Below are 15,102 nucleotides of genomic sequence, written 5' to 3' on the forward strand. Positions count from 1 at the left end.
TATGCTGTTCCACATACTTTTACCCACATTTAGAGGAAGCATTCCCGGGAACGCTTTGGAGGCTGAAGAAGGAAACGATGCGTGCAAATTGCATTTTCAACTCTATGCATGTTATTGTACGTGCAAAAAAGTATCCACGGATTCTCTCCCAAAACGGATAGCTTGACTATTTCCTCTTTAATTACATGATCAACTTGGGACTCTGATACTCTGCCAAATAAGTTAATCATGTGATCACCATTGCTTCTAAAGAAAGTGACATGGATCTTACACACACACACACCCCCCCCCCCCCTCTCTCTTCACCCAGGAATGCAAATCTTTACCTTCATCCTGAAGAAGGTAATGCTGGTCAGCAGGTCTACTGTTGACTTGAGGTCCTGTAGCCTTTCTGGGCTGCTAGCGGGGAAGTTATTCTATCAAAACGTAAGAGGGAGACACAAGACTGCGATTACTAAAGAAAGGAAAAAAGATCCACATGGAAGATTCATAGGAAGAGTCTCTGTGAATCTGCTGGCTAACCCATGGCGATCCAGGATGATCTTTTTGTTTTAAAGCCGGAGCTCCAAAGGCAGCAAAAGGAAATGAGAATGCAATGGGGGGGGAAATGGCAAATGTCCACTCGTGAATCGATGCAGTTCAGCATTATAAACTTTCTATAAAGAAACAGCAAAAACCTTTGCGTTCACCTTTGCAGGCAATACATGTACAGTGAAAATGTCCGGGTGTTCATGAGTTCTCTTACTTTATCAATGTTAGATGGAGTTCCTGAGGAGCTACAGGCATTGCAGGTTCTCAGGCTTTTTTTTTGTAAGTAGTGGAGTATGGGGGAAGGTTACAGATCCATGGAGTCAGGTGATAAATGCAAAATCCTGTAATCAATACTGCGTGTCCCTCTTACGCATCCCTGAGCTCTTCTGATGTAGGAAGAAGGTAGTGGTGACCAGGTATCATGGTTTACATTATGGTCCCTGCATTCTGCATAATGATAGCTGAAGACTCACCCAAAGGTGGGTTTTCCAGCATGTTCTCCAGAATTTTTTTTGTGCCTTACCCGGTACATAGACAGATCGATCCGTAGGGAGTTGTGCAGCTGGTCCAGGAGTTTCACAAACCTCTCCTTCTGTTAAAAGATACAAAAAGAACATCAGATAAAAATGCAAGCCAATATGCCGAGAGCGACAGTGTGGCTGTATCAAGCTTCCAAGAAGGCTGGTGTAACCAGCATGGAGCAGCCATGGTTTCAACCCTAACATCAATGAACACAGGGTGGGTGGATGTTTCAGACAACAGCCTCAACAGTTTTGGTGGCTGTTTGGATTACAAAACTTGGCAGTAAAACATAGAAAGGAACCTGAGTGTTGGCATTGGGTCTTGTAAGAACTTAAAAGGAAGATGACAAGGCCTGGAATAGTCTATTAGTGGAGGTGGCAGAGACTAGTATTGCAACAGAATTTAAACATGTGTGGGACAGATATAAAGGACAGTGGTAGAAACAGGGTAGAGAGGTTGGATAAAAGGTATGGAGGAGGGTGGGAGCTGGTGTCTAAGTGTGGCAATGTATATGCTCATCTAATTATTAATTTGGGTTCATTAATCTTGGTTTTATAGTGAGGTTAGTGCTCATCATTTGGGCTAAGGCATTTTATTATTTTATGTATTATGTTAATTTATGATGTTGGATGAATAGTATTTTATTTTTAGTAGATTTTATGTTTATGTGTACATTATTTTGTTTAATGTTATATTTGGATATGTTAGCTATTTTATTAGGTCTGTGTTACTTGCTTGAAATATGTAATCCACTTTGGAGAAGTCTTGAGGCCCAGAAAAGTCAATATATTAAATTAAAGTACCCAAAGTGGTAGAGAACCAGAGAGTAAGACAGCTGAGCAAAGTAGATGGGCCAACTGGTCCTTATCTACTACAGGCCAGGTTTTCAGTAGTTAGATGGCTAGATCCTGTGGACAGGAGGAGGGCGAGAAATTCTCTCTGCTAAGCAGCTATATCTATCTAGTTTTACTATGAGGCAAGATTTAGTCACTCAAAGTGGGATGCATTAGGGAGAAGAGTTATCCACCTAACCCCAAGCAGCCAAATGCAGGCCTAAATCCAGCTGGCCAGAATTTGGTTGGTTAAATTTGAGAACATTTTCAGCTGCAAATGCGTGGAACTTGGCTGATCAAAACCAAGTTGGCTAAGTAAACTGTTCACTGGAGTGTTGAAAATCAGTTTTTGTTGCTATGTTTTGGGGGTTTTTTTTGTTAGATAAGCTACCCATGCCAATAATTCATCAAGTGTATCCCCCGCCTTAGAATTAGAAGGCTCCAACCTCGAGACTCCCTTTCAGTGAAATCATTTGAAAATGTAGTGAAACCTGAACACTTCTGAAACCTGATTGATCCAAAGGTGAACCAGTCAACGTTTTAAGAGGAAAAAGCTATGAGTGGGTAGCATGATTCATTTATCCAGAAAAAAGTGCCGACTCTAGGAAGTTTTAACACAGTTGTCAAACCCGGGATCAGGAAGACATTTTTTTCCATAATTGCAAACTTGTCTACTGATGCACAGTGGGGGTTTTTTTTTCCCTTCCCCTAGATTACCAGATACAGAGAGCTGTTAAGAAATCAGGCTGGATGGTGGACTTCTAGTCCTCTTGCATAATCACCACCTACACAAATCAAAGTAATGAACAATGAAGTAGAACGCAAGTCTTGGGCCTCCTGGAAGTTTCTTCCTAAAAATGACGCAGCAGGGACTGCTGCTTACAAAAAAAAACCCCCCAAAAAAACAGAGCCAGGGGCTTCAGAGGCACTCTAGAAATGAGGGAGGAATAAAATCCAAATTTCAGCGCAGTGAGAGTCTTCTCCCGAAACAGTGCTAGGCCCTCCCACCAAACCCCAACCTGCCCATCCCATCCTCCGCAGGGCTAGTGCTGTGGCCAGCCTTGAACAGAGTTCACTCTGGCTTGCCACATCAGCCTCCACCGCGCACCTACACGGTCTTTCTCCAAAAAGCCTTACCCCAAAATTGGAAGCAGAAAAGCGATCCGAGGCAGACACGTTGGTGGAGGCAGTAGTGTGGGCATAGTAAGCGTTGATATTGGCCAGAAGGGTGCTCATCACTGCAGGCACCCCAGGGCACATGTACTTAGAAGACAAGCAGGCGAAGTGGCTGAAATTATTTTTTGGGGGAAAAAAAAAAAAAAGGGCAGCAATGAATACTCTTGAAAATGTCAGGAGAAACGAAAATATTTATGGACAGATTGAAAAGGGGAAAAGGAAGGGGGATTCTGAACAGCTGTCACACGGTTTGCTTTCACAATCGGCACTCAACCATTACATTCAGGAATCCAAGGAAGCAACAGATAAGGCAGAAGCCCTGCTGTGACTGGCAGCTGATTGAAGTCTGCTACTACTCCATCTGCACAAGTAATCGTTTTGCAGAACCCCTCTCCAAGTACAGGCTTCTACAGTCGTCCCTTATTATCCTCATTGTTTTGAACTTCTGCAAAAGTCACAGATTGCTCATCCCTTACCAGTCAGAGCTCCTGTGCTGCTGGGTGGAGTCCATCCCTCCCATTCATTTCTCAATTGCATCTTCCAATCCGTTGTTCCCTCTCTCCCACCTATATATGTCTTGTCCATCACACACCCACCCATCCTCATTCATCTGTCCTTCCTTTTCATCTAACCTTTACTTACCTTTCACTCATCATTTCCACTCACTCATCCATCCATCGCCTCCCTACCATCCATCCACTTTGTTCTTCCATCTCATCATTTCCCTGAAAGCCGGTGCCCTGCTCTTACGTCATGGCCTGGTAGATGGACTCTACTCCGTATCTCATTGCAAACTCATCCACTATCTCCTGGGCGGTTTCATCAAAGTACACCTTCCAGGCATCATCTCCCTTTGCGTCTGGGATCTTCACCACACCGTTGTTTTGCACGTCCGTAAGGAAGTGGAACAAGTTCTGAATCAGATCAAAAGAAAACAGAAGGGGGGGGTCAGTGTTGTGTGTTAAAAAGGAAAGACATTCTCTCTTCTGCAAAACCTTCGCTGCCATTCTTCCTCCCTCAGTTTGAGTGTCCCTCTCCTTTTATCCTTTCCTCCCCATCTCCTGCTTCCAAACTTTGCCAGATGCACTCAAGTTTTGAGGGAAGCATTTATGCAAATTTTAGGATAGGTCATTTTATTGAGCCCTGAAAAAACTGATGCTTTGTTTTTCCTCTCTAATGCTTTGTGAAGAACGATGCCATTTTACAGGCCCAGATTTTTAGATAGACAACATAGCAATTGCTACGTGAGCCTGGTGCAGCTCGGATTACAAAGGCAGCGGATGCAGGTGGTGTCTCGCCCATGGCAGAACGCCGAGCAGCATGAGGCCTGTAAACTCGTGCATGCTCCTATGCCCTGCACTGGCAACCCCTCTCGTTTTCTACAGGTTCCTGAGTAATAGGAATTCTGTGCAGAGGGAGAGGGGGCAGAATCATTGCAGGGCCTGAGAGTGTGCACTGGCTCACAGGCCCCATGCTAATCATCTTTCTGTTGCTGAAGAGGGCTAGAGATAAGGAGAGGATCCAGGGGAGAAAGGGTGGGCAAATGGGGGAGGACACGGGCAGGGGCCACCTGGAATCACCCTCCCCCCCCCCCCCCAGCTCTCCAATGTCCCTTTCCCCAGGGTGCCTATGAGCGCCAGATCTTCACAAACAGGGGAGTGGATGCATGGAACAATCTCATAATGGAAGCGGCAGAGACAACCCCCCCCCAAAAAAAAACAGAATTCAAGAAAGCCTGGGACTTGTCTCTTGGTGCTCCGGCATCGGCATGGTACCTACACATCACAGAGCTGATGCCCCTTGTACCCAGCTGCAAGGTGACCCAGACTGGAGTGAGGCAACAGCAGATGGAAGGCCCGAGAGGGCACTGAATTCAGTTTTGGAGGCAGTGTGTGTGGGGGGTGGGGAGGGACGGGAGACTTTTCCTCCGGCCTCTGTCTTGCAGTAGAGTTTGGCTCATCTATTAACCTCCCTCAGGGGAGGGACACAATAACACCAAGTACCAAATAACCAGATGCTTGGTGTTATTATACATCTAAGCACAGAGGAAGCCTAGCTGTGTAGAAGAGAAAGGAAAGCCAGCGATAAAAACTGCAGTCCTATGAGATTACACCAGGAATGATACCCGGGCAGGCTACATGGGCATCCTCATCGGGCATCACATTCCATGTTTCAATCCCAAATCTGGCATGGAAGATGCCGGACAGCAAGAACCATGATGCAGAGAGCGCTGTTTTCTTCTGCACCAGCTCCTCAAGGGAGGGGGAGTAACAACAGAGCCACCTACCTCATGTAAACAGGTGTACTGGACGTGGTACGGTGCCACCTTCTCCTCCCCCTTTATCTCCACGCTGATGTGCAATCGGATGGCGCCAGACACGGCCGATTTATCCGTCCGCTTATCTGAAGGGAGGTGGCAACGAGACAGAATCATTTCATTTTTCAAAAGGCAATTTGAAAACAGAGCAGAGAACAAAAGATGCAGAAAGCAAGAGAGGCCTGTCTGAAACCTGCGGAGAGCGTCAGGTTCAGGACTCGGGGAAGGTTCTCGGTCACTGTCCCACACACACTCTCTCTCTCCATCACTCAGTGACCCCCCCCCCCACACACTCTCTCTCCATCACTCAGTGACCCCCCCACACTCTCTCTCCATCACTCAGTGACCCCCCCTCACACTCTCTCTCCATCACTCAGTGACCCCCCACACACACTCTCTCTCCATCACTCAGTGACCCCCCACACACACTCTCTCTCCATCACTGTGACCCCCCTCACACTCTCTCTCCATCACTCAGTGACCCCCCTCACACTCTCTCTCCATCACTCAGTGACCCCCCCTCACACTCTCTCTCCATCACTCAGTGACCCCCCACACACACTCTCTCTCCATCACTCAGTGACCCCCTCACACTCTCTCTCCATCACTCAGTGACCCCCCAACACACTCTCTCTCCATCACTCAGTGACCCCCCCCAACACACTCTCTCCTTTACTCAGTGACCCCCCCAACACACTCTCTCTCCATCACTCAGTGACCCCCCCTCACACTCTCTCTCCATCACTCAGTGACCCCCCACACACTCTCTCTCCATCACTCAGTGCCCCCCTCACACTCTCTCTCCATCACTCAGTGACCCCCCCACACACACTCTCTCCATCACTCAGTGACCCCCTCACACAATCTCTCCATCACTCAGTGACCCCCCTCACACAATCTCTCCATCACTCAGTGACCCCCCCTCACACTCTCTCTCCATCACTCAGTGACCCCCCCCCCACACTCTCTCTCTCCATCACTCAGTGACCCCCCCACACACTCTCTCTCCATCACTCAGTGACCCCCCTCACACTCTCTCTCCATCACTCAGTGACCCCCCACACACACTCTCTCTCCATCACTCAGTGACCCCCTCACACTCTCTCTCCATCACTCAGTGACCCCCCCAACACACTCTCTCTCCATCACTCAGTGACCCCCCCAACACACTCTCTCCATTACTCAGTGACCCCCCCAACACACTCTCTCTCCATCACTCAGTGACCCCCCTCACACTCTCTCTCCATCACTCAGTGACCCCCCTCACACTCTCTCTCCATCACTCAGTGACCCCCCCACACACACTCTCTCCATCACTCAGTGACCCCCTCACACAATCTCTCCATCACTCAGTGACCCCCCTCACACAATCTCTCCATCACTCAGTGACCCCCCCCCACACTCTCTCTCTCCATCACTCAGTGACCCCCCCACACACTCTCTCTCCATCACTCAGTGACCCCCCTCACACTCTCTCTCCATCACTCAGTGACCCCCCACACACACTCTCTCTCCATCACTCAGTGACCCCCCCCACACACACTCTCTCTCCATCACTCAGTGACCCCCCCCCCACACACTCTCTCTCCATCACTCAGTGACCCCCCCTCACAGTGCGGAGCCCCGAGAGATCGGCACTGAGGAAACCGTCTCCCTGCCAACACCTCCCTGCCCTCTTGGATGGCTGCTTGCTGGGAGGAGAAGAGACACTGGTGCAGCTTAGAGGATCAGGAAAGGGTCATGACTTTCACCAACCCACCCAGGAAAAAAAAAAGCTTTTTTTTTTTTTTTTTTTTTTTTAAGTTTGCTCATTTCAACAAGAGACAGAGCTGTGCAGCCAGCAAAATGAGAGGATTTCAATGGCTATTTTTGTGCCAAGGTTAGGACAAAAAAAAAAACAAAGCACCTCAACCATGCTGAGGGGGAAACAATTGTTATGTGCAGGGGTGGGGGCGCATTTCCCTTTGATCACTGAAGCTGACCCAATGAAGGAGCAGGGAGGGAAAGCAAACCGGGTTTTTCTGAAACAGACTCAGCGTTCTGCTGACTCATGAGGGATTCTCGGAGCATCTGAAAGGTAACGGATAGCACTGTTTTTGTTCATTCTATTATTACTCCCTACCTCCCCCCCCCCCCAAGTGAATTTGGGAATTTGTAGTCCTCCTCAGAGAAGTAGGACAGGTAAGACTCCCTGTACCAGAATGCACTGGGGCGGGAGGTGCAATGAAGCAGGAGACTGCCCCGTAGCTGCCAGCTCTGGCAGGCACTGTGTGTCTGAGCAGCCCCCGCACTCAGAAAACCCCTTCCCCGGGTCCAGGAAGGGGCAATTTGGGCTGAGTCCATCCCCTCCCCCTCCCAAGTCGCTGAAACGTTGGCTGCTATGGACCGACTCGCCCGTTCCTTAGGACCTGGGAACTGCCACCTACCAAGCGCAGTCCTAGTAAAAATCTCCCTTTTTTTTTTTTTTTTGAAGAATGGAGGAAGGGGAGAGTGAAGAACAAACCCATCACAAAATATCCGTGGGCTGTCGGAGCTTGAATGATCCCAAACGATTTTGTTTTGTAAAAAGGATTTTACTCAAAATAACAAACAAACCAAAAAAAACAAAACAAACCCCGGATCTCAGGGGCCTAGATAAGAGCTTCTCTCCCTCCCTTGCCCCCCCCCCCCCCTCCAAACCTGTGTCTTCATCCTCCCATTCTGCTCCTCTTTCAGCTCTCAAAGTGAGTGGGCCAGCCACAGGGCCGCTGTCCTGTCTAAACTTACTAATAATAGGACCTCGATAAGCTCCCATTCCTCCACCCACTCCTTCCCTCTCCCTCCAGATTTCCCTCTGGGAGAATTAACATTGCAGAAAGAGCTTTAAACAGGAGCAGAAATAACACGGCAATTACACGCTCGGAATCGTTAAGTGCGTATGAGGGGGGGAACCTCGGTTTCCCACTGACTTATCGCTTGAAAAGGTAAAGCTTTATTACTCTAAGTACACAAGGCATATCATTAGCGTCAAGCATGCGGGATAGCTGGAGAGAGAGGGGGGAAAAAGTGAAGAATAAATATTATTTATAGGAAACGGAACAGGTGGCTCTGCCAGCCCCATCCAGGGAAATCTATTTTCTTGACAGCAGCTCTCCCATAAACTGACAGGTAATTAGCCTGCAACAATGCTGAAATGAGCCCAGAGGCGGAAGGCTGATGACACCAAACAGAGGAAAAGCAGGTTTCGGGCAGGGGGTGGGGGAGGAAGGGATAGGGGAGGTGAATCCCAGACCAGGGGGTTCAGGTGCCTGCAGGGGGTGGGGCTGCAGGAGAGATTAGGGGCAAGGGTCACCTCCCACCTTCAGCCACATAAAAATGTTAACAGTTCTACAGAAAGAAGAATTCAATTTAAAATTGCTGCAAAAGCTTTGATCTTCATAAATACACGCTGGATGTTTTATGCAGAATAATGCTTTTGACTTAAGCCCCTGTGCAATGAAAATGGATAATCACTCGGAAGCGCAGCCTGTCCGGTGCCATGGTCAGCCGATTCTTTGCCTGGATTGCAAAACATTTGGCCGAACCAGAAAAATGCTCTGTCCTCAAGTTATGTGTGTTAAATATACACTCAGACCGCTGCTTGTCCCTTGGTGCTAGATTTTTCAGTCTGGCGTAGGCACGATGCCTGCACATCGCAGAGCTGATGCACCTTGTACCCAGACTGGAGTAGGGGGCAGCAGCAGCTGGAAGGCAAGAGAGGGCACTGAATTCAGTTTTGGAGGTAGTGGTGAGAGGCTTCTCTTCCAGCCACTGACTTGCAGAAAGGTTTGGTTCATCCGATTAAACAACATCAAGCCTGGGCAGGGCCAGATTTAAGATTTTGGAGTTTATAGGCAGGATCATTGGGGGGGTGGGGGTCGAGTTCCTTGCCAGTGACACTTTTAAACAGCACCAGTGGGAGCAGGCTCCTCTTTGGCCCAAGTATTTGGCATCCTAGGCCTAAGTCCAGGCTCTGGCCCAAGTGCATATAAAGCATATACAAATATCCATGATGCCGCAATCCTAGCACATAAACTGCCTGGTCCAGGTATAAGTATTAGGTTTGCCACGCACTGGGCCAAAGCCACTGGCTAGAAAATTGGAGCAACCTCTCTCAGGCTTGCAAACTCCTGGCACAAGCACGGCGGCCCCAGGTTTCTGCGCGCTCGCAAAGCTCCTCCCTGTCTCGCTTACCTAAGTTATACCAGACATCCATTTCCCCGCTCAGCGTCCGAACTTCAATGATCGTCTGACCCAAGAAGTCATCCGACTCCCGCTTGAAGCGCTGCTTGACGCGGGATTTGATGTCGTCGTCCTCATCCCAGACGCGGACCTTGATCCGGTCAGAGGAGTTATGGCACTCGCTGTAAGAATTAAAATAAATAAATAAATAAATAAAAATAAAATAAAAATTAGGGGGGAGGGGAAGGGTTCAACAAATATCCCACATCAGAGCGACACCCCCCCCCCTCAGGTTTTCATCTTCTTTGGACAGAGTGAATGCTCAGAAGCGTGCGGATGTGCGCTCAGCGGCTAGCTTAGTCACCCAGAGGATAATTTTCAAAGAGGTTTCCGCAAACGGAAAGGTTTTTACCCACATAAATCACCGATCTGAAGACCTCCCTCCCTGTATGCGGTTAACGTTACAGGCAATGTCCTGTTACCTGCCTTGCAGTGAAGGCGATCCTGGGCTGGGGGTGTTTGGTCGGAAGAGAGAACCGCATGCGCGCATACTTTGGGATTTTCAAAGCTACGTGCGTACTTATACTCATAAAAAGTATCCACAGGAAAAAAAGAAAAAAAAAAAAGCAGGGGCAATATCTCGTCCGGTACCTTTTCCTTTGGCAATCTTCAGGGTAAAAAATATGGGTGGACTTTTCCTTTGAAAACTGGTGCAGAGACCACAGGTAAAAAGTTTCTGAGGAACCTTAAATCAGTGCGGGCAGTTTGAAAATTGACCCCATAGTACAATGGGCGCCCCCAACTCATTTAGGCAAGCACCCTGGTGTCAAGACCAAAACTTCACACGCCTACACTGAGAATTCCTGAACAGATTCAGATCAAGAATTCAAAGACGCGATCCTTGAAGCCAAAAGCGACAGCTTTAATTCCGGCCCCAAATAAATTAACCAAAAGATGTTTCAGGCCCACGTTTTTGGTTCTTATGGGCCTATGCCCATAACTATATTTGTATTTCCTCTGCCGGCTAGTGGCGGGTGCATGCTGTTGACCCTTGCTCTTTGCAGACGCAGGACACGCAAGCTTCCCATACAACGCTGGCATTAGCTTTGTCTTTAGGTTTAAGATCAGCTGGCGTTGGAAACATCAGCAGAGGGTCTGACCCTAGGCAACATCTCTTGCTAAGGTCAGCCACAAAGATGTCTCAGATTGCACTTCTTCACTTGTGTGGAATGGGTGGTGGGTAGTATGGGCCACAATAATTGTATTATATTTTATTAAATCTTGCAAAATAACTTGCAGTCTCACAGCTACAATGCATATCCACAGTGTTAAATGAAAGCTACAATCTTATTACATATCTTAAACAAATCTGTCTTAAGGATGCAATTTCATTAAACACTAATCATAACCCACTTATCCCCCATTCCCTCCCGACTCTATTCTCTTATCCCGCCCCCCCCCCCCCCCCCACCCCCATTTCCTATATAGATCAGGTACATTAAATCCCATTTAAAGTAATAGCAGATATATCTATTTATCTCCAGACTAAATTTACACATAGCAGTTGTAAACTTTAGTTTTTTAAATTCTACTGACTTCAGTCAATTATCTATGTAAAATTTGTTCTTGACGTGTCAAACCATAATCGGGTTCCAAATATTTATTTAATAAGATTTGATGTCATACTTCTCATCAAGACAACAAAGCATGTTACAAGCTAAATTAACTCAACACCCCCACCCTTCAAAAACCAACCCCCCAAAAAGATTGCACCTTCTTTGAACCTACTTCTTTCACTGTCAACCAACTCTTATCATCCTGATTCTGTGGATCTGGTTCCTCCATAACATCAAATCCGGTGTCTGAGACTGTACCCATTGCAACATTATCCTTTTTGGCTATCAATAGTCCTTTGTGTAGGAAGAACGTATTAGGGCCACGTACTATGGAGATCATGAAGAATAGCCTGTACTGGGCATGGAAGACATTCAGGAAAAACCTCAGCTATCTCCAAGGAGTTCCCCTATCCTCCCAGTAGTGGGTAATGTGGCCTTTGAACCAAGACTTAACTCAAGAGCTTTTGACGAATGGTCAATTTTAGGGGTTCAAATGTCACCCAAACAGTACATTCTTTTCAGAAATTAGAAAAGAGCGCTTTAGTATAGATAACAGAGATTTGTATGCTCTCTTTCAAATAAGACACGCAGAGGTCAATATTCAGTCATAGCCAGCTATGTAAGTTAGCCGGATAAGACTTATCACAGAGAACATGAGTTTAAGGGAGGTCAGCTTTATACTGATGCCCTGTGTGAGCTCGTAAAGTAGTCTTGTCTGACACACAGTTGTGAGGTGGGTATCAGAAAGAACCTGGCACATATTATTGTGTCTGGTCCTGCACAGAGATCTCACTTTTTGGGAGATTGCATAAATAAGATTATGGGCATATGTATCCAAGGAATGCCATTGTTATGCTTATTTGACATTGATGTCAATCCTGCTGTAGCCCTGTTGAAATCAGTGTTGACAAACATGAAGGAAAGAGTTGGCACCAAGGAAGACTCAGATGACAAAGGCAAGGGGATACAATGAAAAGCTTGCACAACTCATCTTGACACTTACAAATGGAAATTCTCCTCCCAGACTGGATTCAGGTTCCCATAGATTGTTTTGGTCCTTTTTTTCGTCTTCCCGACCTGGACGGTAACGTATGGATCACTGGAACCGGTTTTGTCCTTGGCTTGCAGACCCTGAGCACAAACGACTGCAGCATGCACATATGCCAGTCATACACAATCGCATTCCCCCCCCCCCCAGCAGTACCACCCCATTTGTTCGCATCGGCCACGGTAAATGCACATCAAGTACCATATTCATAAATTCAGGCATGCGCATATCACACAGGCGCAAAGATCAGCATTCACAAACACAGTCACATATGCGTTCCCATATACACACATTCATATTAGCATTGTACCCACATAAAAATCCAATTCACACAAACACAAAAACAAAGAAAAAGAAAACGTAGATAAGTCAAAAGCAAGCATAACCATGCCTTTCTCATTTCATGTAGCTTTTTCAAGCACTGACATACAATTACCAAAAAAACCCGAAAAACTGTTTTAAGCTTAAAATTGGAAACAACCTTTGAGTCAAGCATGATACAAGGAATGAAATCTGATAGAAGTCGCTGAGCTGGGAAGCTAGAACTTCTGGAACCTACAAGGCCCACGCCCACCTGTGATGCTGATCTTGGCTGACCAATTGGAAGTGCCATCGAGCACGCTCTGTTTGACGGCCTTGATCTGCTGGGCATGCGCGGCTTTCACCACGCCAAAAACCTCCTGGATCAGCTCAAAGATTTCTGGCTTGTTGCGCTCCCTGATCTTCATCCGGTCCTTCAGCACCATGATGATGTTGTGGGTCCGGTCTTCTGCACCATGCTTCGAGCTCTTCTCCGCTGCTCCTGGAGGGATGGAGGAGGAGGGTGAAAAAATAAGCCACAGAACTGGATAGAAGATGGGCTCCAGAGTCTTGGGTAGCTTCTTCACACAAGAACAGGAAGACGTAAAGGACTCGTGGTTTATAATCGGTCTCCCATAATTTACTTATTTATTTATTTGATTTTTATTCCTCTTTTTCCTTTTTTAAAAACTCTTTAATTATTAATAATTTCAAGGCATACATCAAGAAAAGTAGACAAGTAAATTTCCCCAACAGCTCAAAGAAAAAATGTCACTCACAGACAGAATGCGCATTATAAAAACCATACAACATTTAGGATGAAGGTACATATCATGTCAAACCAATTTACAGTCAAGCTTCTAAAAATTCATAGTATGCAGGGATCCAGCAGGGCAGCTCCTTTTAGCTGCTAGATTCACGGTGGCCACTTTCTGGAGAATGCAAGTCAGAAATATTGCAGACACTGAACTTATGCTTTCATCTTAGGAATGAACATGCAAAATATGTTCACATATGGGGTACATACTACAAATTTTTAGAAGCTTGACTATAAATTGGCTTGACATGATACCCTTCCAGGCCCTCTGACCAAGTGACAAATGTAAGTCATGATTCCACGCATCGAGCAAAGAATGTACTGTTTCCATCCCACGTTTACTGAGAAGAATTCCCAGGTACAGGAGAGAGATATCCTTCCTACGAGCATCAGGATCGCTCATAAAGGACTCTAGCCCGTCCAAGGGACGTAACGCCTTGGTTAAATCAAATTTGTTCCCCAACACCTCTTGTAGCTGAAAGCAAGAAGCGTGCGAATGGGGAGGGACATCATAGTCATCACGGAGGGATTGATATGTGACAAACCCCTCTTCATCCCATAATTGAGCGACATAGATCAGACCATTGTCTCTCCAATCCTCAAAGATAGGAGAAAACATATAAGCCGACAGAGTCGGATTCTCATATATAGGGTACAATAAGAGAGATGACAGTGTCCGTCCATCTGTCCCAGGAACTTAAGCACCTGACAGCAGACTTAGAGAATGTGGGCAAGCTTGGGACTTTATTCCACTTTTTCAGGCACTTCAGAGCAGATTACATTCATGTTCTGTATGATCAGAGGGCACGGGGTCTGGGCAATGAGCTGCTGAGAATACCATGAGGTTCACACATTCCACTAAACACAGAGGCTGCTGGCGGTGGGGAGAAGACCAAGGTGGCAGCCTCTGGGAATCCAAAGTTACAATGGGAAAGGTGCGACACAAAAATGGACGGTGCACGCCAATATCAAAGCAGAGTTAAAACTGGGTCAAATGGATGTTTCAGGGCTACTCAGAATAGATTACAGGTTTATCCACATCTCCACCTCTCACTTTGCTTTGGCATTGGAAACCCGGGGCCAGGATCTTCTCCGGTCAGAATTGGGCAGCATCTGAAATGAACTGGGGGGGGGCACCTACACAGCCCGCCTACAAGATCATCAGTCCCTGAAGGAACATAGCGAAAGAGAGGAATAAAGCTGAAATGCAACACACAACACTGATCTACCCCTCCCCCCGCCACATCCTAGCAGGATGCGGCAAATTCTCACTTACTTTGCAGGCAGTCAGCGTTGAGCAGGTCCTGGCACTTCTCGTGACACTTCACCCCACACTCTGTACAGCGCATGCCCTGGCGGGCGATGCCCCACAGCAGACCCTCACATTCATAGCAGTAGGTAGGTGTGGTGGCGGTCCACACTTCAAAGTTGTGAGGGGTTGTACAGGAGATGGGATAGATTAAGGCTTGAAGGGTCTTCTTGTAAACATGGCTTTTCTAAAAAGGCGAGAAGGGGGGAATAGGCAGACCTATTAATGTCTAAATAGCAAGATACATCAGTTTTAAAAGCCTCGGCTCAACAGTTGATTAAGGGGCCTATGTACTAGACATTTTTCCCATAGACAGAAAACGGAAAAAAACAAACAAACGTTGAATGCATCAGCTGTACGTGACAATAAATCAGATTTATGTAGCAGTTTCATTCTCAATGGGATCTTGATGTGCTCAGTAATTGGGTATTTT

General features: G+C 46.8%; 1 protein-coding gene across 5 annotated transcripts in view; it reads right to left on the reverse strand.

The window, feature by feature from the left end:
- UNC13A (unc-13 homolog A) overlaps positions 1–15,102 on the reverse strand; it is a 219,887-nt gene that overhangs the window by 75,995 nt on the left and 128,790 nt on the right. For all 5 annotated transcript variants that reach the window (XM_029614005.1, XM_029614004.1, XM_029614006.1 and 2 more), the window contains 9 exons: positions 14,637–14,856; positions 12,818–13,045; positions 12,199–12,340; positions 9,592–9,761; positions 5,350–5,465; positions 3,813–3,976; positions 3,024–3,174; positions 1,055–1,123; positions 327–416 (listed from right to left, as the gene is read on the reverse strand). In XM_029614005.1, coding sequence (XP_029469865.1) covers positions 327–416; positions 1,055–1,123; positions 3,024–3,174; positions 3,813–3,976; positions 5,350–5,465; positions 9,592–9,761; positions 12,199–12,340; positions 12,818–13,045; positions 14,637–14,856 — 1,350 coding nt within the window. The remainder of the gene's footprint in view (positions 1–326; positions 417–1,054; positions 1,124–3,023; positions 3,175–3,812; positions 3,977–5,349; positions 5,466–9,591; positions 9,762–12,198; positions 12,341–12,817; positions 13,046–14,636; positions 14,857–15,102) is intronic.

This window comes from Rhinatrema bivittatum, chromosome 8 (genome assembly GCF_901001135.1).
Source record: "Rhinatrema bivittatum chromosome 8, aRhiBiv1.1, whole genome shotgun sequence".
Lineage (NCBI taxonomy): Eukaryota > Metazoa > Chordata > Amphibia > Gymnophiona > Rhinatrematidae > Rhinatrema > Rhinatrema bivittatum.